Raw genomic sequence first — 20,751 nt, 5'->3', positions numbered from 1 at the left:
CGGCCACTGCTGCCTGCCGGCCCTTCCCGTCCCACGTTGCCCAAACCACCGTCCTAGGCCAAGAACGTCCCCGGGGCTCCCCAGCGAGCCAAGGGCTTCCCCAAGAGCTCCTCGAAGAGCCGGATTAGCCAAGATGCAGAGTGTGCGGCAGCCCCCAGTTCTATGGGGCTGCCCACTGAACTTCCCCCAACCCAGGAGTGTAGAGGAGGGAACTTGCTGCTCTGAGGAAAGAGGACAGCTGGGGGCTCCGGCCACTGAAGGCTGGCACTGGCCCCACCCTTCAAGGTGACCCTCTCTGGGGCAATGGGCTGGGGGGGCCGGGGGGCTGCCATTTCAGCACCATCCCGCATCGCAACTCCGGAGGGGATGCTTTCCCACTGGGGCCCCAATTCAAGGCCAAGCTGCAACCAGAGCCTTTCTCGGCCTCCCGGAGACAGAACGCCACCCCACTCCTTGCCGGCCCCCGTTCCAGCCACAGGCGCTTGAGAAGATGCAGGTTCCCAGGACAACTCGGAAGCAGCCTCCGCTTGAAACCCAGGAGAGAGACCAGCAAGCCCAGCTGGGCACTGGACTCTTTCAGGCCACGGCAATCCTGACCCTCCTTGCGGTGGGGTGCTTTGGGAGCCAACCCTTCCAAAAAGCTGGACTGACCACCGGCCTCTCTCCCCTCCTCCCTGATGCACGAGGAGAGCTGCTGTGCCCGCCTGCTAACGATGCTGCTGTAGCTTTATTCTTCTTTATTAATAATAATAATAATAATAATAATAATAATAATAATAATACACAGTGACACAACGTTGGACCCCAACATGCGCAAAAGTTACAGCTGAGGGGGAGGGCCTAGAAGTGGGGATGCAACGCTGAGATCGGTAAGGTGTAGCAGAGCTCTGGCTGAACCCAGCAGGAGAAGCTGAACTCCCCCCGCCGGCCCCCCCCCAATGCAAGAGGAGAGAGAGCAGGAAGGAGACCTAGAAACACGGCGTGCAGAGAGGCTAGACCCCTACAGCCCCAGCATCGGTCCCGGGAGGAGGTGGAGGAGATGGCTCCCACCCTGAGCATCTCAGCAGTATGCCTGCCCCCCCCCACGCCCCCCCCGGGATCTGACGAGGGATGGCACAGCCCCTGGAGAACCTGCTCCCACGGAGACATTCTTCACCCCCCCCCCCAGCTAACATGGCTAGAAAGCAGTTCCTCAGCAGGCCTGAGAGGCAGGGGGCGGCCACCCTGCCAAGAAAAGGACCCCAAACAAAAACTGACCAAAAAAATTAAATTGGGATTGGGGGGGGGAGTGGAGGAGGAGAGACTCCTTTCCCTTCCCAGCACCATGGGGGGGGGGCTTGCTAAGAGGGAGGGAGGGCACCTCCCCCTCCAACAGCCACAGGAAACAGACAAGGTCCAATGGTCAGGTATGCAGGGGGTGGGGCTGGAGTGGGCCAGGAAGGTGGGCAACACGGCCGCCGCCCCCCGCCAGTCATCAAGAGGCGAAGCCCCCTCCCCGCAGCAAAGAACCAGGAGGGGGCCCCGGGGCTCCCTGCAGGCCCTGCCGGTGGAGGGGAGTTTGCCGGCCCCCGTGCAGCAGCGTCCCTTGCAGGGGGTGGCAGAGCTGGGGTCTCCCGGGGGGTGCCGGCCGGCGGGTCCATAGTGCAAGTCTTTGGCCCAGCTTCTGGGACAGGCGGGCAGGTCAGGTGCGGCGGCAACTGGAAGTGGTGGCGGCGGCGGCAACGGGAGCGGGAACGTTGGGAGCCGAAGATCGCAGGCCGCTGCTGCCCCGGAGGGAGGAGCCGTCCTCAGTACAGCCGCTTCTCGTAACTGCAGCGGGGAGAGAGCAGCGGAGGGCTCAGCCCCAGAGGGCGGCAAGGAAGGGCGGGGGGGGGGGGGGCGGAAGCCAGGCTGCCTCCTCTCGTCCAAAAGCAGAGCCGGGATTGCCCAGAGCAGGAGAGGCACTGCTCGCCCTCCCACCCTGAGAGAGATCAAGGCGGGGGGGGGGGGGTCTCCGGGTCCCCAGTTGCTGTGGGACTACAACTCCCATCACCCCCAGCCCCCATGGACAGAGGCACCGACCGCAGTGCGGCATCTGGGCACCCAAGTCTGAGAAGCCCTGGAAGTCCCACCTATGGAGAGCAGGCCCAGCGCCCGCCTGCCTGGATCCGAGTGCGGAGCAGGGCAGGGAATCCCACCCCCCAGCCGGCCCACCCCAAGGGCTGTCCTCCTCACCACTCACGGGCTGAAGACCCAGAGAGAGACGGGGGAGGAGCCCCCCCCAGTCCACTGTGACCGATCACCAGGAGGCGTCGGCCTGCCAAGGCCCCCACCAGGCTGCTTGCCACATGCAGCTTGAGCTGCTCCTCCCTCTCTCACGCCACACTGCCTGCAGGCTGGCCATTCCTCAGGTAGAGCCCTGCAGTTAATGGCCGGCTTGCAGGCAGTGTGGCTTTGTGGCGGGGTTAGGGTGGCCATGTTGGCATCCCCAGCCCCACAGCTCTTGGCACGCTCAGGGGAGCCCCCACCCCGCCACCCACCAGAGTCCTCCAACCGCGCCTGCCTCTCCTGAGGGGGCTGCTGCCCCAGCCCTGGGCCACCCACGGAGAGCACCCACGCCCAGCTGCTAGGGGGAAACCAGCCCACCGTGGGGCGAAGGCATGTGGCGGGCAGCAGTGGGGGGAGGCGGGGAGGGGCTGAGGGCGGACTTGCCTTCGGATGTGCAGGGTGTGCGTGTGAGAGCCGGACACAGGAACAGCCGTGGGGGGGGGGGGGAGGTCTGCCCTGGAAGACCCAGCACACGGAGGCCCAGCTGCAAGCCCCGGAGGGGAGAAAATGGCTGCAGGGACCCCAGCTGGCTACCCTGGAGCCGAGCTGGGCTCCCAGGCCTAACAGAACGCTCCGCTGCCAGGATCTCCTCCACCCCACCCGCTACTCAGCCACATGGGATTTTCTGCCCCCCCCCCACGCGCATGCGCAAGAGGCCCAGCCCCCTCTCCAAGGTCCCCCAGCAGCGCTCCCCCCCCGCCCCAGGCTCAAGCGGATGCCACCCTGCCCACAAGGCAGGGCAGCCCAGTGGGCTTCTGCGGGAGGCCCCTCCGCGCAGACCGAAACGCTGGTCCCAAACATAGGGCTTCTTCCATGGAGAGGCCAACAAGGCTCTCTTACTGCAGTGGGGTGGTGTGTCTTATTGGGGAGGGGAGGAACCACTGGACTGCTCACTTGCAGGAGACGCACCTCTGTTGAAAAGCACCTTCCAAACTCACCTGCAGAGCCCCTGCGCTAAAAGGCAACCAGCTTTAAGGGAGACCCCTGAGCCCAAAGCACACACAGGGCCTAGGCGTGGGCCATGCAAGGAAGACCCCACGGCCTTCCCCACTGGACACACGCACGCCCATGGCCTCCAGCCTCCTCTCAGCCCTTGCAATCCACCCCTGCTGCAAAGCAGCTTCACATCGTTCCCCCCCAAACCAAAGGATGGGGGGCAAAAGTGCCCCCCCATTCCCTTGCTTGTGGGGAGAGCCTGCTTCAGTTGCTGCCCTCAGACCTCAACCCAGGAAAAAACAGACGGCAGCTGCTGGATGCAACTCTGGGTTCTGAAAGGAGAGGCCCCCTTTGCAGGGGCTTAGCCAGATGCCCAGGGCACCAGCCCCACGGAGGACCGCAGATGGGGCCCCTCCTGGCCACACACCCGTCCTGGAAATCTGGGGAGAGTGGAGTTGTGGGGAGAGTTTGCAAAAGCAGGGGGTGTGGGGGGGGAGAGAGGTGGAAGGGGCTCTGTGCCAAGGAGAACGATGCCTCCAGCGGCCACCCCCCGTCCTAGACACTGGGGGGAAGGGGCAGAGGGAAGGCGGCAGCAGCTGACCCACATCTGATACACATGGGAGGGAGGGGCGGATTTGATCCGTGGATTCCAGTTACTTACATGGCAGAAACGTAAAGCTACAGGAAGAAGGCCGAGGCGTGGGCAGGAGAGAGAGAGAAGGTTACAAGGTCAACGCGTCGCTGTCTCGGAGAGCCAGGCAACTCCGCCGCCACCAGCCCCGCCACCAGCAGCAGGACGGTCTTGTGGGGAGCGCCCACCACCAAGCGCGGCAGCCAGCCAGCCCCACCACCAAGGCCAGCCCTTTTCGCCAGACTATCAGCACAGCTGGCCGCCCTCTGCCCGTGCTGCTCCTGAGGCAGACACACAAGCAGGGGGTGGCACCAATGTGCCCCCCCCCAAGAAAGAGCTGCCTCTTTGGGGCATGCCCCATTTCCAGAACGCCCCCAAAGGCCTCTCTGACAGAGAAGCCAAACCCAAGAGGGCTGGAAAGGGCTGGGGGTCTCTTGCCCCGTTTGACTGCTAAGAGGCCGCCCAGTCCACTGGTCCAACGAGGCGCAACTTCAACCAGTAGAGGCTCCTCAATGATCTGGGGGTGGGGGTGGCCCAAGGAGGCACAGCGGCCTCTCCTTCCTTTGGGTGGCTTCTCTCGCTCTCTCTTCCCACCCCACCCCACCGGAGCTTGCAGCTCTACCAGATGAATGGCCAGCCTGCAGGCACCACAGGTGGGAGAGGAGCCACCCCAGTTGAAGCAGCTGCATCTCCTTTGGCATGCACGCAAACACACCCCGGCTTGTTAGGACCAGCCAACTACAATCTCCATTTTGGGGGATGACTAGAGTGCTGGTTGTAGCAAAACAGCAAATCCCACTCCTGAGGGTTGGTGGGAGAGCTGGACTGTCACAGGGTGAAGGGTGAAACCCCCTCCCTCCTCCACACCATGGTTCCAACTCAACACAAAGGGCCAAACCATGTCTGTATGGTCACGCTTTGGTTGGCCCGCCCATCGCTGGATCAGGACGAGCTTTTCTCTCCCAGCTACTCCCAAGAGCTGCCTGAACTATCCTGACCGAGGGAATCCCGCCTCAGGCACACATTGAGGACGTAAGTGGGCCCTGGCCAAGCCCCCAACATGGAAGCTCTTCATGGAGTGGGGAGGAAGAACTGTCCGTGCAAGCAGCCTCTCGCTGTCCAGGTCCACACAGCCACAGTAGCTGCCACTGGACAGTTGCCCCAGGGGACATGGCCACGACTCCCACCCACTGGTCTTTTGCTGCACCTTAGCAAGGCCCGTCCCAACCACACCCTTGATTTGGTCTTTCACTCTGATCAGGGTGGTGTTCTGTGGGTGGGGACTCCAGTGATCTCCCCATTGTCATGGACGGACCACCATCTGGTCAAGGTTAGACTTACAACCACTTCCCACCTCCGCAGGGCTGAGGGGCCTATTAGAATGGTCCACCCGAAGAGGTTATTGGACCCAATGGGATTCCAAAAAACCTTAGAGGGATTTAATGTTGGCTCTGCCAGTGATCCTGTTGATGCCCAGGTGGAGAACTGGAACAAGAAGCTCACCAGGGCAGTAGACATGATTGCTCCTAAGCGTACCCTCTGACCCGCTTCAAAATTGGCCCCTTGGTATACAGAAGATATACAGGTGCAGAAGCGGCAAGGTAGGTAACTGGAGCACAAGTGGAGAAAGACTCGACTCTGACAGATTACGACACAGAGCATATTTAAAGATCTATGCTCAGGCCATATGTGCGGCAAAGCAGCGGTTCTTTTCTGCCCATATTGCATCTGTGAGATCACGTCCAGCGGAGTTGTCCAGGGTTGTGAGGGGGCTAGTATGTGCCCCCACTTCCTTGAATCAAAATTTGGAGCCATCGGTCACCTGCTGTGATGTGCTTGATGAGTTTTTTTGCAGATAAAATATCTTTTATTCAGGCCGACTTAGATGGAGACTCCACAATTGCTGCGTTGTCTGAACTGGAGGTGTCGATGAGGCCTACCACTTGTTCTCTTGACCCCTGTCCAACATGGCTTGTTCAATATAGCAGGGGAGGCTGCTGTAGGCAGCCTGGTGGAAATCATAAATGTTTCTCTGAGGGAGGGCAGGATACCTCCTTGTCTTAAGGAGGCAATTATTAGACCTCTTCTAAAGAAGCCTGCATTAGATCCCTCAGAGTTGAGCAACTATAGGCCTGTCTCCAACCTCCTATGGCTGGGCAAGGTAATTGGGTGGATGGTGGCCTCTCAGCTCCAGATGGTCTTGGAGGAAACTGATTATCTAGACCAGGGATTCTTAACGTTGGTCCCCAGATGTTATTGGACTTCAACTGCCATAATCCCCAGCGGCCTTTGGTTAGGGATTATGGGAGTTGAATTCCAATAACATCTGGGGACCCAAGGTTGAGAATCCCTGATCTAGACCCATTTCAAACTGGCTTTCAGGCGGGCTATGGGGTGGAGACTGCTTTGGTTGGCCTGATGGATGATCTCCAACTGGGAATGAACAGAGGAAGTCTGACTCTGTTGGTCCTTTTGGATCTCTCAGAGGCTTTTGATGCTATCAGCCATAGTATCCTTCTGGAATGCCAGTGTTAGGGGTGGGAGGCACTGTCTTACAGTGGTTCCGCTCCTACCTCTCGGACAGATTCCAGATAGTGTCGATTGGAGACTGTTGCTTTTTGAAATCTAAGCTGGGAGAGATCATCAGAGTGGGGTGTTACCAGTATGCTGATGACCCCTGGATCTACTTCTCCATGTCAGCATCATCAGGGGATGGTATATCCTCCCTAAATGCCTGCCTGGAAACAGTAATGGGCTGGATGAGGAAGAATAAACTGAGACTGAATCCAGAAAAGACGGAGGTACTTATTGTGCGGGGTCAGAACTCCAGAGACAATTTTGATCTCCCTGTTCTAGATGGGGTCACACTTCCCAAAAAAGAACAGGTGTGCACTCTGGGAGTACTTCCCTGGTATCTCCGGTTGAGGCGGTGCCCAGAGGGGCTTTCTATCAGCTCCAGCTGATACGCCAGCTGCATCCGTTTCTTGAGATGAACGACCTCAAAACAGTACCACATCTGCTGGTAACCTCCAGACTAGATTACTGCAATGCACTCTGTGTGGGGCTGCCCTTGTATGTAGTCCGGAAACTACATTTGGTTCAGAATGCGGCGGCCAGGAGGGTCTCCGAGTCATCTTGGAGAGACCACATCACTCCTTTGCTGATAGAGCTACACGGGCTACCAATAGGTTTCTGGGCAAAATACCAAGTGCTAGTTATAACCTATAAAGCCCTAAACGGCGTGGGCCCTGGGTATTTAAGGGAACGTCCTCATCATTGTGACCCCCACCGCCCCTTGAGATCATCCAGAGAGGTTCGTCTCCAGTTGCCACCCGCTCGGCTGGTGGCCACACGGGGACGGGCCTTCTCCCTTCTCGGTTGCTGCCCCAAGATTGTGGAATGCACTCCCTACTGAAATACGATCCTCCCCATCTCTGACAATCTTTAAAAAGCATTTGAAAACCCACCTCTTCACCCAAGATTTTTCAGCTTTTTTAATTTTTAGGTTTTAATCTGTTTTTGATTTTAAATTATCTGAATTGTTTTAAGGTTTTGTGTATGTTTTAAACTTGTTTTTATGTTCTTGTTAACTGCTCAGAGACAAAAGTTTGGGGCGGTGTACAAATCTGACAGATAGATTGATAGATAGGAGGCACCTTAAGACTCTGGCCTTCCTGATTCTGCTGCTGCTTTTAGGGACCTCCTCCAACTTCAACCACCTCCATCATCAAAGTTAAACCTTTTGCTATTACCGAAATTAGTTTCCCAAAAAGATGCCCTTGCCACAAGATCAGGGTTTTCTGTCCCCAGAACGGTGGCCCTTGATTGACTGCAGGAACTAAAATATGTAAGCAGCAGGCAGGGGCGTGGGTGTTATGCTGAAAGCAGACCTTTCTCTGGGTTCCCTTTCTGGGCCAGCCTGCAGTTTCAGAAGAACTGGCACAAGGAAGCAGGTGAGCCCACTCCACCCCCGCCCCAAGTCCACGCCCCACCCTGTCCAATTCCCCTCTCTGCTAAGAAGCAAACAGGAAGCCTGCTCTCGCCCAAGGGGGGGGGGCGGACCCCAGGCTGCCCCCTCAGCCCCGCTGGGCCTCTGCCTGCCTCTCCTCTCGGAGTCCAGCCAAGATGGGCAGTGGACTTTCCACACCGGCTTCGAGTTCCAGGCACGGTTGCGCTCCAGCTGGCCTTTCTGCCAGCAGCCCCTCGGCTGGGCTGGCCTGCAGATCTAGCCGGACCCAGCAGCGCCCAAGAGGTCCCCTCCTTCCCTGCTTGACCCGCCGGCACAAGGGCAGGCACAGGCCACACCGCACTGGGAGCTGCACCCGGCACGCCCCACTCCTCAAGACTGGCAGGGGGCCCCTCTGCAGCTGCCCACCATCCACGGAAGTGCTCGGGCCTCCGCCTGCCCAAGCCACTCCTGGCAGGCATCCCTCAGCCCAGGCCAGGTGGGGAGAAGGCTCCTCCTTGGACCCCACCCCGGAGGACTGTGCAGCAGCAGCAGCAGCAGGAGCAGGGATCCCTTCTGAGAGCAGCCGAGCAGCCGGGCAACCTCCACTGGGGGAGAACCCAGCGTCCTCCGACAGAAAGGAAGCTCCTGGGGGCTGCCGCTCTTTCCCCAGAACAGGCTGGGAAGGACACTGCGGAGGAAGCCTCCCTTGCACCTGTGCCAAGAGCGTGCACGTCCAGACACCCCCCTGGCCCGTCTTGTGCGCCGCCTGCTCGCCTGTCAGTGCGAAGAAGAGGAGAGTGGGAGGGGGACACAGCGCCACCCTCCAGAGCCGGGGAGAGAGAGGGTCCGTCTCCAAACTGGCCTATTCACTCCCCACAGACACACTGCCCCCCACCCTGCTGCCCCGAAGGGTAAGGAGTCTGGAGCCGGGCAAAGGGGGGGGAGGAGGAGGGGGGATGGAGGGGGGGGAGGGAGGAGGAATCAGGCCTGCAGAAGCTGGCAAGACACTCACGAGTGGAGACCGTGGACTCCCCCCTCGATCTGGGCCGACATCGTCCGTTTCTCAAACTTCAGTTCACCGGAGTACATCATCGATCTGGCCAGAGAAAACCCAAGAGGCACTCAGGACCTTGCCCTCCCCAGGCTAAGCAGAGCCCTGGCTCCGTCCCACCCCCACCCGCCGCTCTCAGTGGCTGGTGACGTCTCTGCCCGCAACCTGAAGCAACCCCCCCCTCTCCGCAGGACGGATATTCTGGCACTGGCCGCGGGGCACCTGCCGATGGCTGCCATCTGTCCCAAGTCCTCGTTCTAATGAAGCCACCGAGGACCGGCTTGGCCTCAGAGGAGCCCTCGCCGTGGCCGCGCCCTCCCGGTTCCGGCCAGGAGGCCTCCGAGGGACAGAGGCTGCCAGCTCCTTCAGCCAGCAGAGTCCGTTGCTGTGGCCTGCTGGTGCCCATGAGCCGAGCCAAGGCCCTGCCAGCCTCCCTGCCCGGGGCTGTCGGCCCTGGAAGACCAGCTGGCACAAGGCTACCAGCAGCGGGAGCCGGCAGCCTGGCCAGTGAGCTTCCCCAAGCCGGGCGCTGGCCAGGGTCGTGAGCTCCCGCCCAGGACAGACCCCGCAGGGCTGCTCCTCTGACACCCTGGGGGCCCAAGAGCAGCAGCAGCCGCCGCCACACCCTGCTTGCAGAAAGGCACCCTGGGGGCCCCTGCGCTGGGCACATGGAGGGAGCGGAAACTAAGAGGGACCCCCAAGTCATAGGAACATAAGAAGCTGCCATCTACTGAGTCAGACCCTTGGTCTATCTAGCTCAGTGTTGTCTTCACAGACTGGCAGCAGCTTCTCCAGGGTGGCAGGCAGGAATCTCTCTCAGCCCTCTCTTGGAGATGCTGCCGCCAGGGAGGGAACTGGGAACCTTCTTCTGCTCTTCCCAGAGCGGCCCCATCCCGAGGGGGTGAATATCTTGCAGGGCTCACACAGCAAGTCTCCCCTTCATTTGCAACCAGGGCAGACCCTGCTTAGCTAAGGGGACAAGGCCTGCTTGCTCCCACCAGGCCAGCTCTCCTCTCCTCTTGAGTCCAATTCTCAAGGCAGACGAAGGGGGCAGGGAGGGCTCAGCCCCCCACCCGACCACTGCCTGGACCAGCAAGTGAGGGGGCTGCAGGGAGGGTTTTTGGGTACCAACAGGCAGCCTCCATGCCCGCCTCTAGACTGCTCAGGCTGGAGGGGCCGACTGGAGAGGAGGAGAGGAGAGCTGGTCTGGGGGCAGCCAGCACGGACGGCCCCTTTGGCTACGCAGGGTCTACACGGGCTGCATCTCCCCTGCGCCAGATCCGGCAGGGCTGTTCTGATGGGGGAGCCCGGTAAGAGATCCCCCTTAACGGGGACGGGGCCCTCGCTCAGTGGAAGAGCCCCTGCCTGCCTGCTTGTGCGCAGCAGGGGCCCAGTTCCCTCCCTGGCGGCAGCATCTCCAGATAGGGCCGAGAGAGACTCCTGCCTGCCGCCTTGGAGAAGCTGCTGCCAGCCCGTGGAGGCAAGGCTGAGGGAGACGGGCTGTATGGAGGCCCGGGTCCCATGGCAGCAGTCGCTCAGGGAGCCAATGCCCCCCCCACACACACAGAGGGGGCAGAACGTGAGGGGTGAGGCAGGAGGGCCAGAGCCAAAGGGTCTGGGGGACAAAGACCTTTGAACACACATCTGCAGAAGGAAACAAGACCTTCCCACAGTCGGGTCAGGAGCTCACTAGACTCCTCGCTGCAGAGGCCACTGAATGCATTCCACTCGCCCTGCCACTTCTAGGAACGCTGCCTTTTGGTCGACTCATTCTGATGTTATTTTACATCAGGAGCGGCTGGTGCTGAAGGGGGGGGGCACTGAAGGAGGCCCAGCTGCCTCTGCCTTCCAGAGCCCCATTTGCTCCTCTCTCTCCCGCCCTGCGCTGCCTGCAGGCTGGCCATTGGTCAGGTAGAGCTGCGCCGTTAACCGTGCAGCTCTACCTGACCAATGGCCAGCCTGCAGGCAGCTCAGCTCTCCCGCATGCTGGGGTGGGATGGGCACGAGGAGGAGCCAAGGGAGCTCGGGGGGGGGGGGGGAGGCAGCAGCAGCAGCAGCAGGGCCTCCTCTGACACCCCCACCGGGGCCAGCTGCTCCCGCTTGACATCGGCTGAGTCACCGAGAGGTTTGGTGCTGGAGCCCACCCGGCATCCTGGCTCCGCTCCCCGCCCCCACCTTCCAGAGAGAGAGAGAGAGAGAGAGAGAGATTCTCCAGCCAGCTGACATCCAAGAGCTCCTTTCGAGAGCCCCCCCTCCGCAAGGCGGGCACCATGGCAACAGGAAGGAGAATGCCCGCTCTTGACAGGGCAACCTGGCCAGCCGCCCAGGCCCTGGCCCTCTGCGGCAGAGCTGCACCTGACAGCAGCAGCCTTGGCCCGCAACAGGCATCCCTCGGAGGCCCCTGCAAGCAGCAAGCCCTGGACGGGGAACCCCACCAGCCCAACAACACACGGGCCGGGCGGGGCAGGAGGAGGCCCCAGCCAGTGTGCCACACGCCAACTATGCCAAGACCGGACATCAGCCACGGCCAGCAAGACCCCAAACACCTGGGGAGAAAGGAGGGGGCGGGGCCCACCTCCTCAGGAGCAGGGCAGCCCCCCCACCCCCCAACTCACCGTAAGATGGAGAGGCTTTTGGCGCCAATGTCCTGGCAGCCATGCTGGATGCCAGCAATCAGGTAGGGCACAAACTTCTGGATGGAGCCCTTGTCCTGGATGGAGCCGGAGACGCCCTGCGCCACCTTCACTTTGTCCCCCTCACTGCGGGGCAGGAAGAGAGGCCAGAGGGTTAGCTGACATGCCCAGCACGGGGGCACAGGATGGCCCCGCGAGGCCCTTTGGCAGGAGGAGGCCCCCGTCTGAAGGGCTCCTCTGCCACCCGTTCGCCAGGCAGGTGGGCACCCTCACTCTCTCTGCCCCCCACCTCCCCAGTTTCTAAGCCCTTCACGTCCCTAATGACCCAAGTGCCCATTGCTAGGAGGCCTCCCTGCCCCCACCCCCAGAGGAGTCTTCTCCATCCCGGAGAATATGGGCGCCTGGTCCAAGGAGGGGGCCCCTCCAAGGGAGCATCTCTCTCCTCCTCCTCGGATATCCCCCCAGCCGCCAACCTGGGAGTGGGGGGCCTCCGCTGCTTCTCCAAGGGTCCTTCCCCACCCCCACCCCTCAGCCAGCTTCTCCAGGCCATTCTCTGAGAGCCAGGAGCTCTTTGCCCCGAGCACCACCACCCCCGCCCCACGATTCCTGCCCGATGAGCAGCTAGTCATACATGCAATACTCAGTGCAGTACAGTGGGGGGGGGGCACCCCTCCCCTGCTGGCTGCCCCCCAAAGTAGCCCTTTGCTGGAGGATGAGCTGCAGGGCAGGACTCTCTTCCTCCAGATACCTGCCGGGGCTCCTCCTCCTCCTGTTTAAGAAGGCTTTTCTGTCTGATGTCCACCTGACTTCTCCCTGCCACTCCCTTCCTTTAAAGGAGATGCTTGAAAATGCACACATTCAAACCTTATCGAGCTTTGCATTGTCCCCTCCAGGGCCCACCTACCCACCCCTGTCCAGCTCACTCATCCAAGCAAGCCCTGGAACCATCGCCATCTCTGGTTTTTGGCCATGACTCGCGTGGGAAGAAAGTGGACACAGCACAAGGCATGTGTGAGAAAAGGCGCAGAAGAGGGCAACCCAGATGATCAGGGGCCTGGAGCACCTTCCTTACGAGGCAAGGCTACAACACCGGGGGCTATTTAGTTTAGAAAAAAGACGATTGCGGGGAGACATGATGGAGGTCTTTAAATCATGCATGGTGTGGAGAAAATGGAGAGAGAGAGATTCTTCTCCCTCTCACACAACACTACAACCAGGGGTCACTCCATGAAATGGATTGCCAGGAGGTCTAGGACCAACAAAGGGAAGTACTTTTTCACACAATGCATAACCCACTTGTGGAATTCTCTGCCACAAGATGTGGTGACAGCCAACAGAGTCAGAGGACTATAGGCCACCTCCAGCCTCAAAGGCAGGATGCCTGTGAGTACCAGCTGCAGGGGAGTAACAGCAGGAGGGAGGGCATGCCCTCAACTCCTGCCTGTGGGCTCCCAGAGGCATCTGGTGGGCCACTGTGTGAAGCAGGATGCTGGACTAGATGGGCTTCCTTGGGCCCGATCCAGCAGGGCTGTTCTGATGTTCTTATGTGAGGAGTCTCCCATGATTCCCTTGTTGACAAGTTGGTAAGTTTTGGGCCAGGTGAGGCTGCTGCTGTGGATTCACAGCTGGGTGAACCACCGTACCCAGCAAGCCCTCACCAGTGGCTCCATGTCCTCGTGACCTGGAAGGAGGTGTGGAACAGAGTGTCACTGGAGAGCGGGATGGAGCTCTGTCCTGGGCCTCACTCTGCTGGTCAACAGCCTTATCAATGACTGAGATGAGGAACCAGAAGAGATGGTTTCCTACTCTCTCAGAGGACAGGATCAGGAGCCGCAGCAGTCTAGACGGGCTTGGTCATTGGGCCCAAACGAACAAAATGAAGCTCCACAGACTTTAACATCAAGGCACGCATTTGGGTTAGAAACTTCAAAAGCACAAGTACAGGATGTGGGAGACCCAGGTTTGTTAGACAGAGCGGTCAGCTGTAAGTGCGACTTGGGAAGTCGCGTGTTGTTATATTGTCAGTTCTACCGACACATTTGTTCTCTTTTTAGAACTCCAATTTTAAGGAAATTCCCAGGAAGGTCAGATAAATTTTATGCCTCTCTTCTTCTTTCAGACTCCAAGACATATATACCATTACTTCTAATACTGCAAAATTCTGTTCCAGGGCCTGCTCCAATAGGAGTCAGATGATTAGATCGGCAATTTGATTCCATGGAAAGTGTTGGTTTCTGAGCACTTTTTTAGTGTATCCATAAGATTGTAAATGGATGTACAGCAGAACCTCAGTATTCGCGGGGGTTCCATTCCGGGCTGCAGTGGCAGATATGGAAACCGTAAATATCGAGTCATTGGGGCTATGGGATCATGGGGGTTGGGATCCCAGTTGGCCAAAAATCAGCCAAATTTCACGGGGGGAGAGCTTCTTACTCTGCTCTGCTGCTCCCCCCCCCCGAGTTGTGCTGTGCCCTGCCCCCAAATCGGCCAAAATTGGTGTTCCTTCCATTCCATTTAAAAAACAAAAACAAAGATGAGAGCCATTTTGTAGCTCTGTCAAAGAACATGGCGGCCAGAAATGACCTCCGTGGTCATTTCTGGCCTCCTCCGACCCATGGATATGCAAGATCGGCATGTCCTCCCCCCGCTTTTCTCCACGTATGCCGAGGTCAGGAGTCTTTCTTTCCGACTGCAGATACGCAAATCCGAAGATAACAAGGTCCATCTGTAATGTGCATTATTGGAAGTTGTTTTCGTTTCCCTGTAACTTTGTATTTCCCCCTTTGATTTTGCTTGTGTTTGTTTTCTGGTCTCGGACTGTAATAAAGTCAACTGAATCTGACTTGGAAACCTACAGAGCAAAAGGGGACGGATTCCTGGCCAAGATATGGTTTTCTGCCTCACACGCAGTAGGGGAGGGGGCTCTCCTCCACAGGAGAGTTTCAAGGAGCGGCTGGGCGGTGGGCCACACCATGGCAGAGTCCGCCTGCAGTAACTGGCAAGGACTGGAGTTGGCCTAGAAGACCTGTGATGGCCCTTGGCACACGGACATGGGATGGTTCTCTGGCCTCCTCTGGTGCCAGGAGAGCAGGCCGCCCCTTGGGCAGACACGCCGCCTCCCTCCCCTGCCCGAAACACACACACACCTGAAGTAGCGCTTCTGGCTGCTGCTGTTCTTCTCCATGGCGTCCAGCGAGCCCATCCCCCGGTACTTCTTCAGGCGCACCCCGTCCGAGAAGAAGTATTCGCCCGGAGCCTCCGTGGTGGCAGCCAGCAAGGAACCCATCATAACTGGGAGGAGGGGGGCGGGAGGAGAGAAGGGTCAGTCCCACAGCAGAAGCCGCGGGGCATGCACCCACCCCAGCCCGGAAGCCCAGCTCCCTCACCCAGCCTGCCAAGCAAAGCCCCTCTGCATGCAGCAACTGCAGGGGTGAGAAGGCCAGGGGGTGGGGCGCCAGAATGACTAAAATAAGCACGTAGGGAAGGACGAAAGAAGCCGGCACATGACAAAAGTGGAGGAAGATGCAAAAGGCTGGTTTTGAAAATTGAATTCTATAAAGTAGACTTATAACTGATCAAAACACTATTTTATGACAATCTAGTACGTACAGAGAAACATGCCTGCAACTTCTTGGCACTCACCTGTGGAGGCTCCCAAGGAGAGTGCCTTGACCACGTGGCCCACAGTCTGAATCCCACCATCAGCAATCACCGGCACGCCAAACCTGCGGGCATACTCTGCAACTTTGTAGACTGCTGTGCCTTGGGGCCGGCCACACGCCATCACTGAGAGTGAGCGAGAGCGAGAGCGCGCACGCATGCGCAAGAAAGAAGCCGTTACCAAGGCAGCTACAAGGACGAGGCCCAGACAGAGCCAGCCACACCGCCAGCCCCTCCCAAGAGTCTCTCCTCATGGCTCTGCTGGGATAGCAAATGCAGCTCCCGTTTCAGATACCAAAGAGAGAGAAATAGCAATAGCACTAGCAACAGCACTTACATTTATATACCGCTCTATAGCCGGAGCTCTCTAAGCGGTTTACAATGATTTAGCATATTGCCCCCCAACATTTCTGGGTACTCATTTTACCGACCTCGGAAGGATGGAAGGCTGAGTCAACCTTGAGCCCCTGGTCAGGATCGAACTGGCAACCTTCTGGTTACAGGGCGGCAGTTTTACCACTGCGCCACCAGGGGCTGACTGATGATGACTGATCAGAGCTGTGCAGAAGAACATGCAAGCTTTCAAGTCACACAGAAACCACCACCACGAGTTTGCACCCAGTTTCTACAGTTTTACGGTCATGAAGACTGGATGTACTAACAGGTCAGAAATCAAACGTCTGCCAAGTGGCTTCCAAGAGGTCACAAAACTCCACTTCACTCTGCCTCAACTCCTGTTTTGCCAGTAAATGCATTAATACACACTTGCTACCAAAGGAAAGGACATCAACTGGATTAATATGACAACGCATAAAACACACACATCACAAGAAGTGGGGTTTCTAGTGGCAGAACTGGGTTGTTTTAAAGCAAGGTCCAGAATCTGGTGTGACCTTGCATTTCCAGATGGCTGGGAGGCAGAAAGAGACAACAGAACAGGCCATAACAACTGTCTCCTTGGAGGCAGTCAAGGGGCAGAACAACACACTTCCCCACCCCGCCCCTCTCCCCACTAGCCACTCAACTGCTGCAACCACGTGGCTGTGAAGGCAGACTTCCTGGTGGCCGGACTTGATCTGCCCCTGCTTCATTCCTGCCCCCACTCCATTCCTCACCAACTCAATTCTCAAGAAAGCAGATCAGGATTCTGTAAGATTTTCAAGGATCAACTAGGTTCTATGTTAGAAAAGCTTTTCTTAGAATGCTGTTCTGATACTGATGTGCTCAGATCGTGGTTAGAGGCTACAGTTATTCTGATTTCAAAGCCAGCTTAATTCACACACCCCTATTCCCTTTAGTAAACGTGGACTGCAAAATTCCGGTAACTCTTCTGACTACCAGGTCATATGGTGTCGTGGGCAACTAAACCCACAGAGATCCGGCAGGTTTTCTTACGGGAAGACAGCTGGAAAGCAACGTCAGGCAGCTCGTGACTATAATACACTTTACCACAGTGGAAAAGAAAAAGGCTCCGATATTCTTGGCAGATGCGGAAAAAGCATCCAACAGGATCGAATGGAAATGGACGAAGGCTATGGTGGACACGTTGGGCACAGGGGAGTCTAAGAGCAGACGGACTGATGTATTCTGTCGTCACTGTGGCCAAGTCCAGCAACAACAGAACAGATCTGCACGGAGAGGGCAGGCGGGGGGGGGGGCTGCTCACCCGCCCCCCCCTCCAGTTTTCAATGTGTGTCCACTGAAACCCTAGTGGGGCCTGCAAGGAGCCAAGGCCAGCATGCCTGGCAGAGGTCAACTGAGCAGCAGAGCCCAAACTGGCTTTCTTTACAGATGGGTGGGGGGGGGAGGCCTTCTTACTAATCCCCAAGAATCACTAATCAGGCTTAAGGAAGTATCAGAGGAAGTTGGTCAGGTGTCTAGATACCAAAGCTGGAGGTAAGGGAGAGCGAGACTGACGAGGACGCACAGTCAGAGGCTAGCAGGCAGAGATCCTCTAAGCAGAAAAAGAGGGGGGGGGAGAGAGGGGGGGGAGTCGCCACTTCTCAATAGACATGGAAGGCCTGAGCAGAGGAGACACACACCTGTTAATTACATGGCAAGCGAAACGGCAGCGGTGGGACAAGCGCAACTTATCAGGGGCCGGCAGAACTGTGGCAGTTCGCATGGACATTCCGGCATTTCTACGCTTTGCTCTTTTTCTAAGGGGACCACTGAAGATTCCCTTACATATATTTTAGAGCGCTCACCCACATACACCCCTCCATTTCTATGGCGGGGACGGGGGGAGCCTCCAAGGATTAAACCCCACGTCTGACGCAGCAGCAGAGCGGCGACCCGCAGCGGGGTCCAATGCTGTCATACGCAGCGCCGCCCCACCCCCCGGCCTGCAGATCTGCTGCTTGCGGCCCTACAGGCCTGTGACAGAGTCCAGAGGTTGCTCTGCCCAAGGAGGCTGCTCGGGTGGCTCCCCTCTGCCCGGCCTCAGTGTCCACGAGAGCCGCACTGCTTGCAGGCTGGCCATCCATCTGGTAGAGCCGTGCGGTTAACGGCGCAGCTCCACCTGATGAATGGCCAGCCTGCAGACAATGCCGCTCTCGGGTGGGGCGGGAGAGGGGAACAGCCCCTGCTGCTGCCCTCTGCTGCCCCCACCCCACCCCGCCCCGCCCTCATTAGGATGAGCCACTATGGACAGCCTGTCTACGCAAGCAAGGCCACACTCCGATAACAGCACACCAGTACTCTCTTCTGGCGGTGTCCCTGCGACAGCCATGCCATGCAGAAGGGGTGGGGGTTATGAGCGGGCGGGCGGAGGGGTTGAGCACAGGCCGTGGGGCCCCCACCAAGCCTGACCTAGACCCGCCCCCCTCCACCAACCAGAGACACGAGGGGCTGCTGCTGAGTGCATGAGCCTCTGCTTTGCCCGCAGAAGCTTGCGGCTGGAGCCCCTGGCGGCAGCATCCCCAAGCAGGGCTGGGGAAGGCCCTCCTTTGCCCAAGACCCCGCAAGGCCTCTGCCGGCCAGTCAGTCCTGGGCCAGACGGACCCAGGGTGGGACTCGGTACAGGGCAGCTCAGAGGTTTCTCCCGCAAGGGGCTTACCTTCCTGCGTGATACAGATGGAGCCACAGCCCATGCCCACACGCAAGGCATCCACGCCAGCGTCGATGAGGTTCTTGGCCTGGGCCGCTGTCACCACTGTGCATCCAATAGGAAAGAATACAGAGGCACCTATGAAATACCTGGCCAGGGGAGAGCTGCACCCAGCCTCTGGGCAAGCTCAGAGTTCACTGCAGGGAGCTCCCGGCCACGCCCCTCCCACTTCTGAGCTTTCTGAACTCTAAACTCACAACGGTGTAGGACCGGTAGGGCTGAGCACAAAAGATGCAGAGGCCACAGAAAAGAAGTGCCTCTCCCCTTCGGGGATGGGGCCTCTCTGGGGAGAGCACCTGTCTGCCTGCTTGCATGCAAAAGGTCCCAAGTTCCCTCCCTGGCAGCATCTCCAAGATAGGGCTGAGAGAGGCTCCTGCCTGCAGCCTTGGAAAAGCTGCTGCCAGTCTGTGAAGACACAATAATACTGAGCTAGGTGGACCAAGGGTCTGACTCAGTAGATGGCAGCTTCCTATGTTCCCCAACAAGGCCCACTACGTGGGGCAGGGGGGCATGGAAACCATGCAGGCTGAATTATGATGGCAGAGAATGACTTTCAAACGAAGAACATCTTTTAAGTACTGATCCAGTATTTGTGGACATCTGCCCTGCTTCTGTCGCATGATGGCAGCCTGAGCCCCTCGGCTTTCACCTGCAGCAGATTATTCTGTATCATTCACAAGAGGAAGGCCGATGTTTGGGAAGACACAGACACAGACACAACTAACATATGGAAGAGCTGATCTTTCTGTTTCCACTCATGCAAACCTCTCGCTTTGCAACATCTATGGAGACCAACATGGAACTACCCACAGTTAACCTTTCAGACACCAATTTTAGCTTGAGAAAGAGCACGACGTCATGGCAGTACTTTCAGTAATATATTATTAGTACCTGAGTACACAAATGTCTGGTTTTCTGTGTGCTGCCTTCAGTGGCAGAACCAACCAGCCCAGACCTTTAAGCTCTGACATCAGATCCTCCAAAACCATTCGCTGGGCCCAAAAAGATTATCAAATGGTATTCTACTGATTCAGAGCAGCTAGTTTTATAGCAACCCTGGAAGAGGGAGAGGATATAGATGGCTTCTAGCGTTTGGCTGAATTTCCAACCCCCCCCCCCAATAGCCTTTCCTAATTTGATCAGATAACTACATGATATAGAGGTTCATTTTCTCTAGAAAACACAAGTTCTTCTGTTTCTGCATGATTATAGTTGCACATGATTTCTAAGAACTAGCTTTGTGTTTGTCATGACACTTGTCACTAAAAGGGGCTAAACAAATCTGCAGAGGATGAGGAAGACGACCACTGTCAGCAGCTATTACAGCCGTGACTGGTCAATTAAACCTCCAGGCTCAGAAGCAGTCTATCTCAGAGTACCAGTTGCTGGGTACAGAGAGGGATAAGGGCATTGCCTTCCTGCCCTGCTGGTGGGCTTCCCAGGACCCCCGGCAGGTCACCTTTGGGACCCTCTTTAGCCAACGGGCAACGAGAGGGTTCAGGGTCATCTCAGTCACCCACCAGGGCCTCGTGGACACTGCCTGTATTTGCAACTACCCCTGGACTACAAACAAGACACACAACACACAAACATTTTTTTAGTTTCCCCTTCCTGCTCTTCTAGTTGATGTTAACGTCTTGCTCCCCAATTGTCCCAAAGAGGAAGGCAGGGGGGTTTCTGGGCCAGAAGAGGACCCTGTCGGAGGAGGTCCCGCTTTCCTGGGGCAGTCCGAAGCGCCCTCCAGTGCTGAACTGGGAAGGGGCAGAGCCGCTCCCGGGATGAGCACTCGGAGACCGAGACTGCCTAAGCAGCACCCAGAGGAGCGGGCTCCGGCCAGGCCGCTCTCACCGACTGCTGGCCCCAAAGCAGACCGGAAGCAGGCCCACAACGCCCGAGGAGGCGGGCGCAAGCACAGTGGCTGCTCTGTGGCTGAACTGGCCACCAACACCCCCACCAAGGCCTCTGCCCAGGAGTGGGGCAGTCAGGCTGGACGGCCCCTGTGGGCAGGGACAAGACAGCGGCCCGTCCCCAAGGGCCAAGCTATGGGCAGAGGCACTGGGTGTGCCATTTCACCCCCACCCCACCCCACCCGTAGGGAGCCCCCGTCACCCTCAGTGGCCCCCCCCCAGGCCCTCCAGGTGCTCACCATTGCCACCAATCACTTGCAGCTCCGGATATTTGTGCTTGATGTAGTGGATCATGCTGATCTGGTACACGGAGTTACCCTGAGAGGAGTCCTGGGGGCAGGGGGGTGGGGGGAGAGCGGCCCATCAGCACAGAAGGCGATGCCGGCGAGGAAGAGGAGCACTGGAGCCCGCCTCTTCGCCTCAGAGGGCCAGGCCAGAAGTGCGGCCCCCGATCCCTAACCCAGCAGCAGCAGCAACGGACCCCCCCCCCCCGCAACAACATCACCCACCCATCATCCGGAGCGCAAAGCGGGGATACGGCACAAGCAGCAGAATCCAGCCTCTCCAT

General features: G+C 58.2%; 1 protein-coding gene across 7 annotated transcripts in view; it reads right to left on the bottom strand.

The window, feature by feature from the left end:
* Positions 1–722: 722 nt before the first annotated feature.
* The window catches only part of IMPDH1 (inosine monophosphate dehydrogenase 1), a 37,213-nt gene continuing 17,184 nt past the window's right edge, over positions 723–20,751 (bottom strand). For 3 of the 7 annotated variants that reach the window (XM_053256699.1, XM_053256697.1, XM_053256702.1), the window contains 8 exons: positions 20,425–20,513; positions 18,226–18,332; positions 15,150–15,293; positions 14,654–14,798; positions 11,490–11,633; positions 8,836–8,919; positions 3,905–3,921; positions 723–1,809 (listed from right to left, as the gene is read on the bottom strand). In XM_053256699.1, coding sequence (XP_053112674.1) covers positions 1,682–1,809; positions 3,905–3,921; positions 8,836–8,919; positions 11,490–11,633; positions 14,654–14,798; positions 15,150–15,293; positions 18,226–18,332; positions 20,425–20,513 — 858 coding nt within the window. In that variant the 3' untranslated portion in view covers positions 723–1,681. Of the gene's footprint in view, positions 1,810–3,904; positions 3,922–8,835; positions 8,920–11,489; positions 11,634–14,653; positions 14,799–15,149; positions 15,294–18,225; positions 18,333–20,422; positions 20,514–20,751 lie in introns of all 7 variants that reach the window. The other 4 variants (XM_053256698.1, XM_053256701.1, XM_053256700.1 and 1 more) reach the window with 4 other exon arrangements.

The sequence above is a fragment of the Hemicordylus capensis genome, chromosome 5, assembly GCF_027244095.1.
Source record: "Hemicordylus capensis ecotype Gifberg chromosome 5, rHemCap1.1.pri, whole genome shotgun sequence".
Classification (NCBI taxonomy): Eukaryota; Metazoa; Chordata; class Lepidosauria; order Squamata; family Cordylidae; genus Hemicordylus; species Hemicordylus capensis.
Note: the sequence above shows the minus strand (reverse complement) of the source record. Positions and strands in the feature narration are given on the sequence as shown.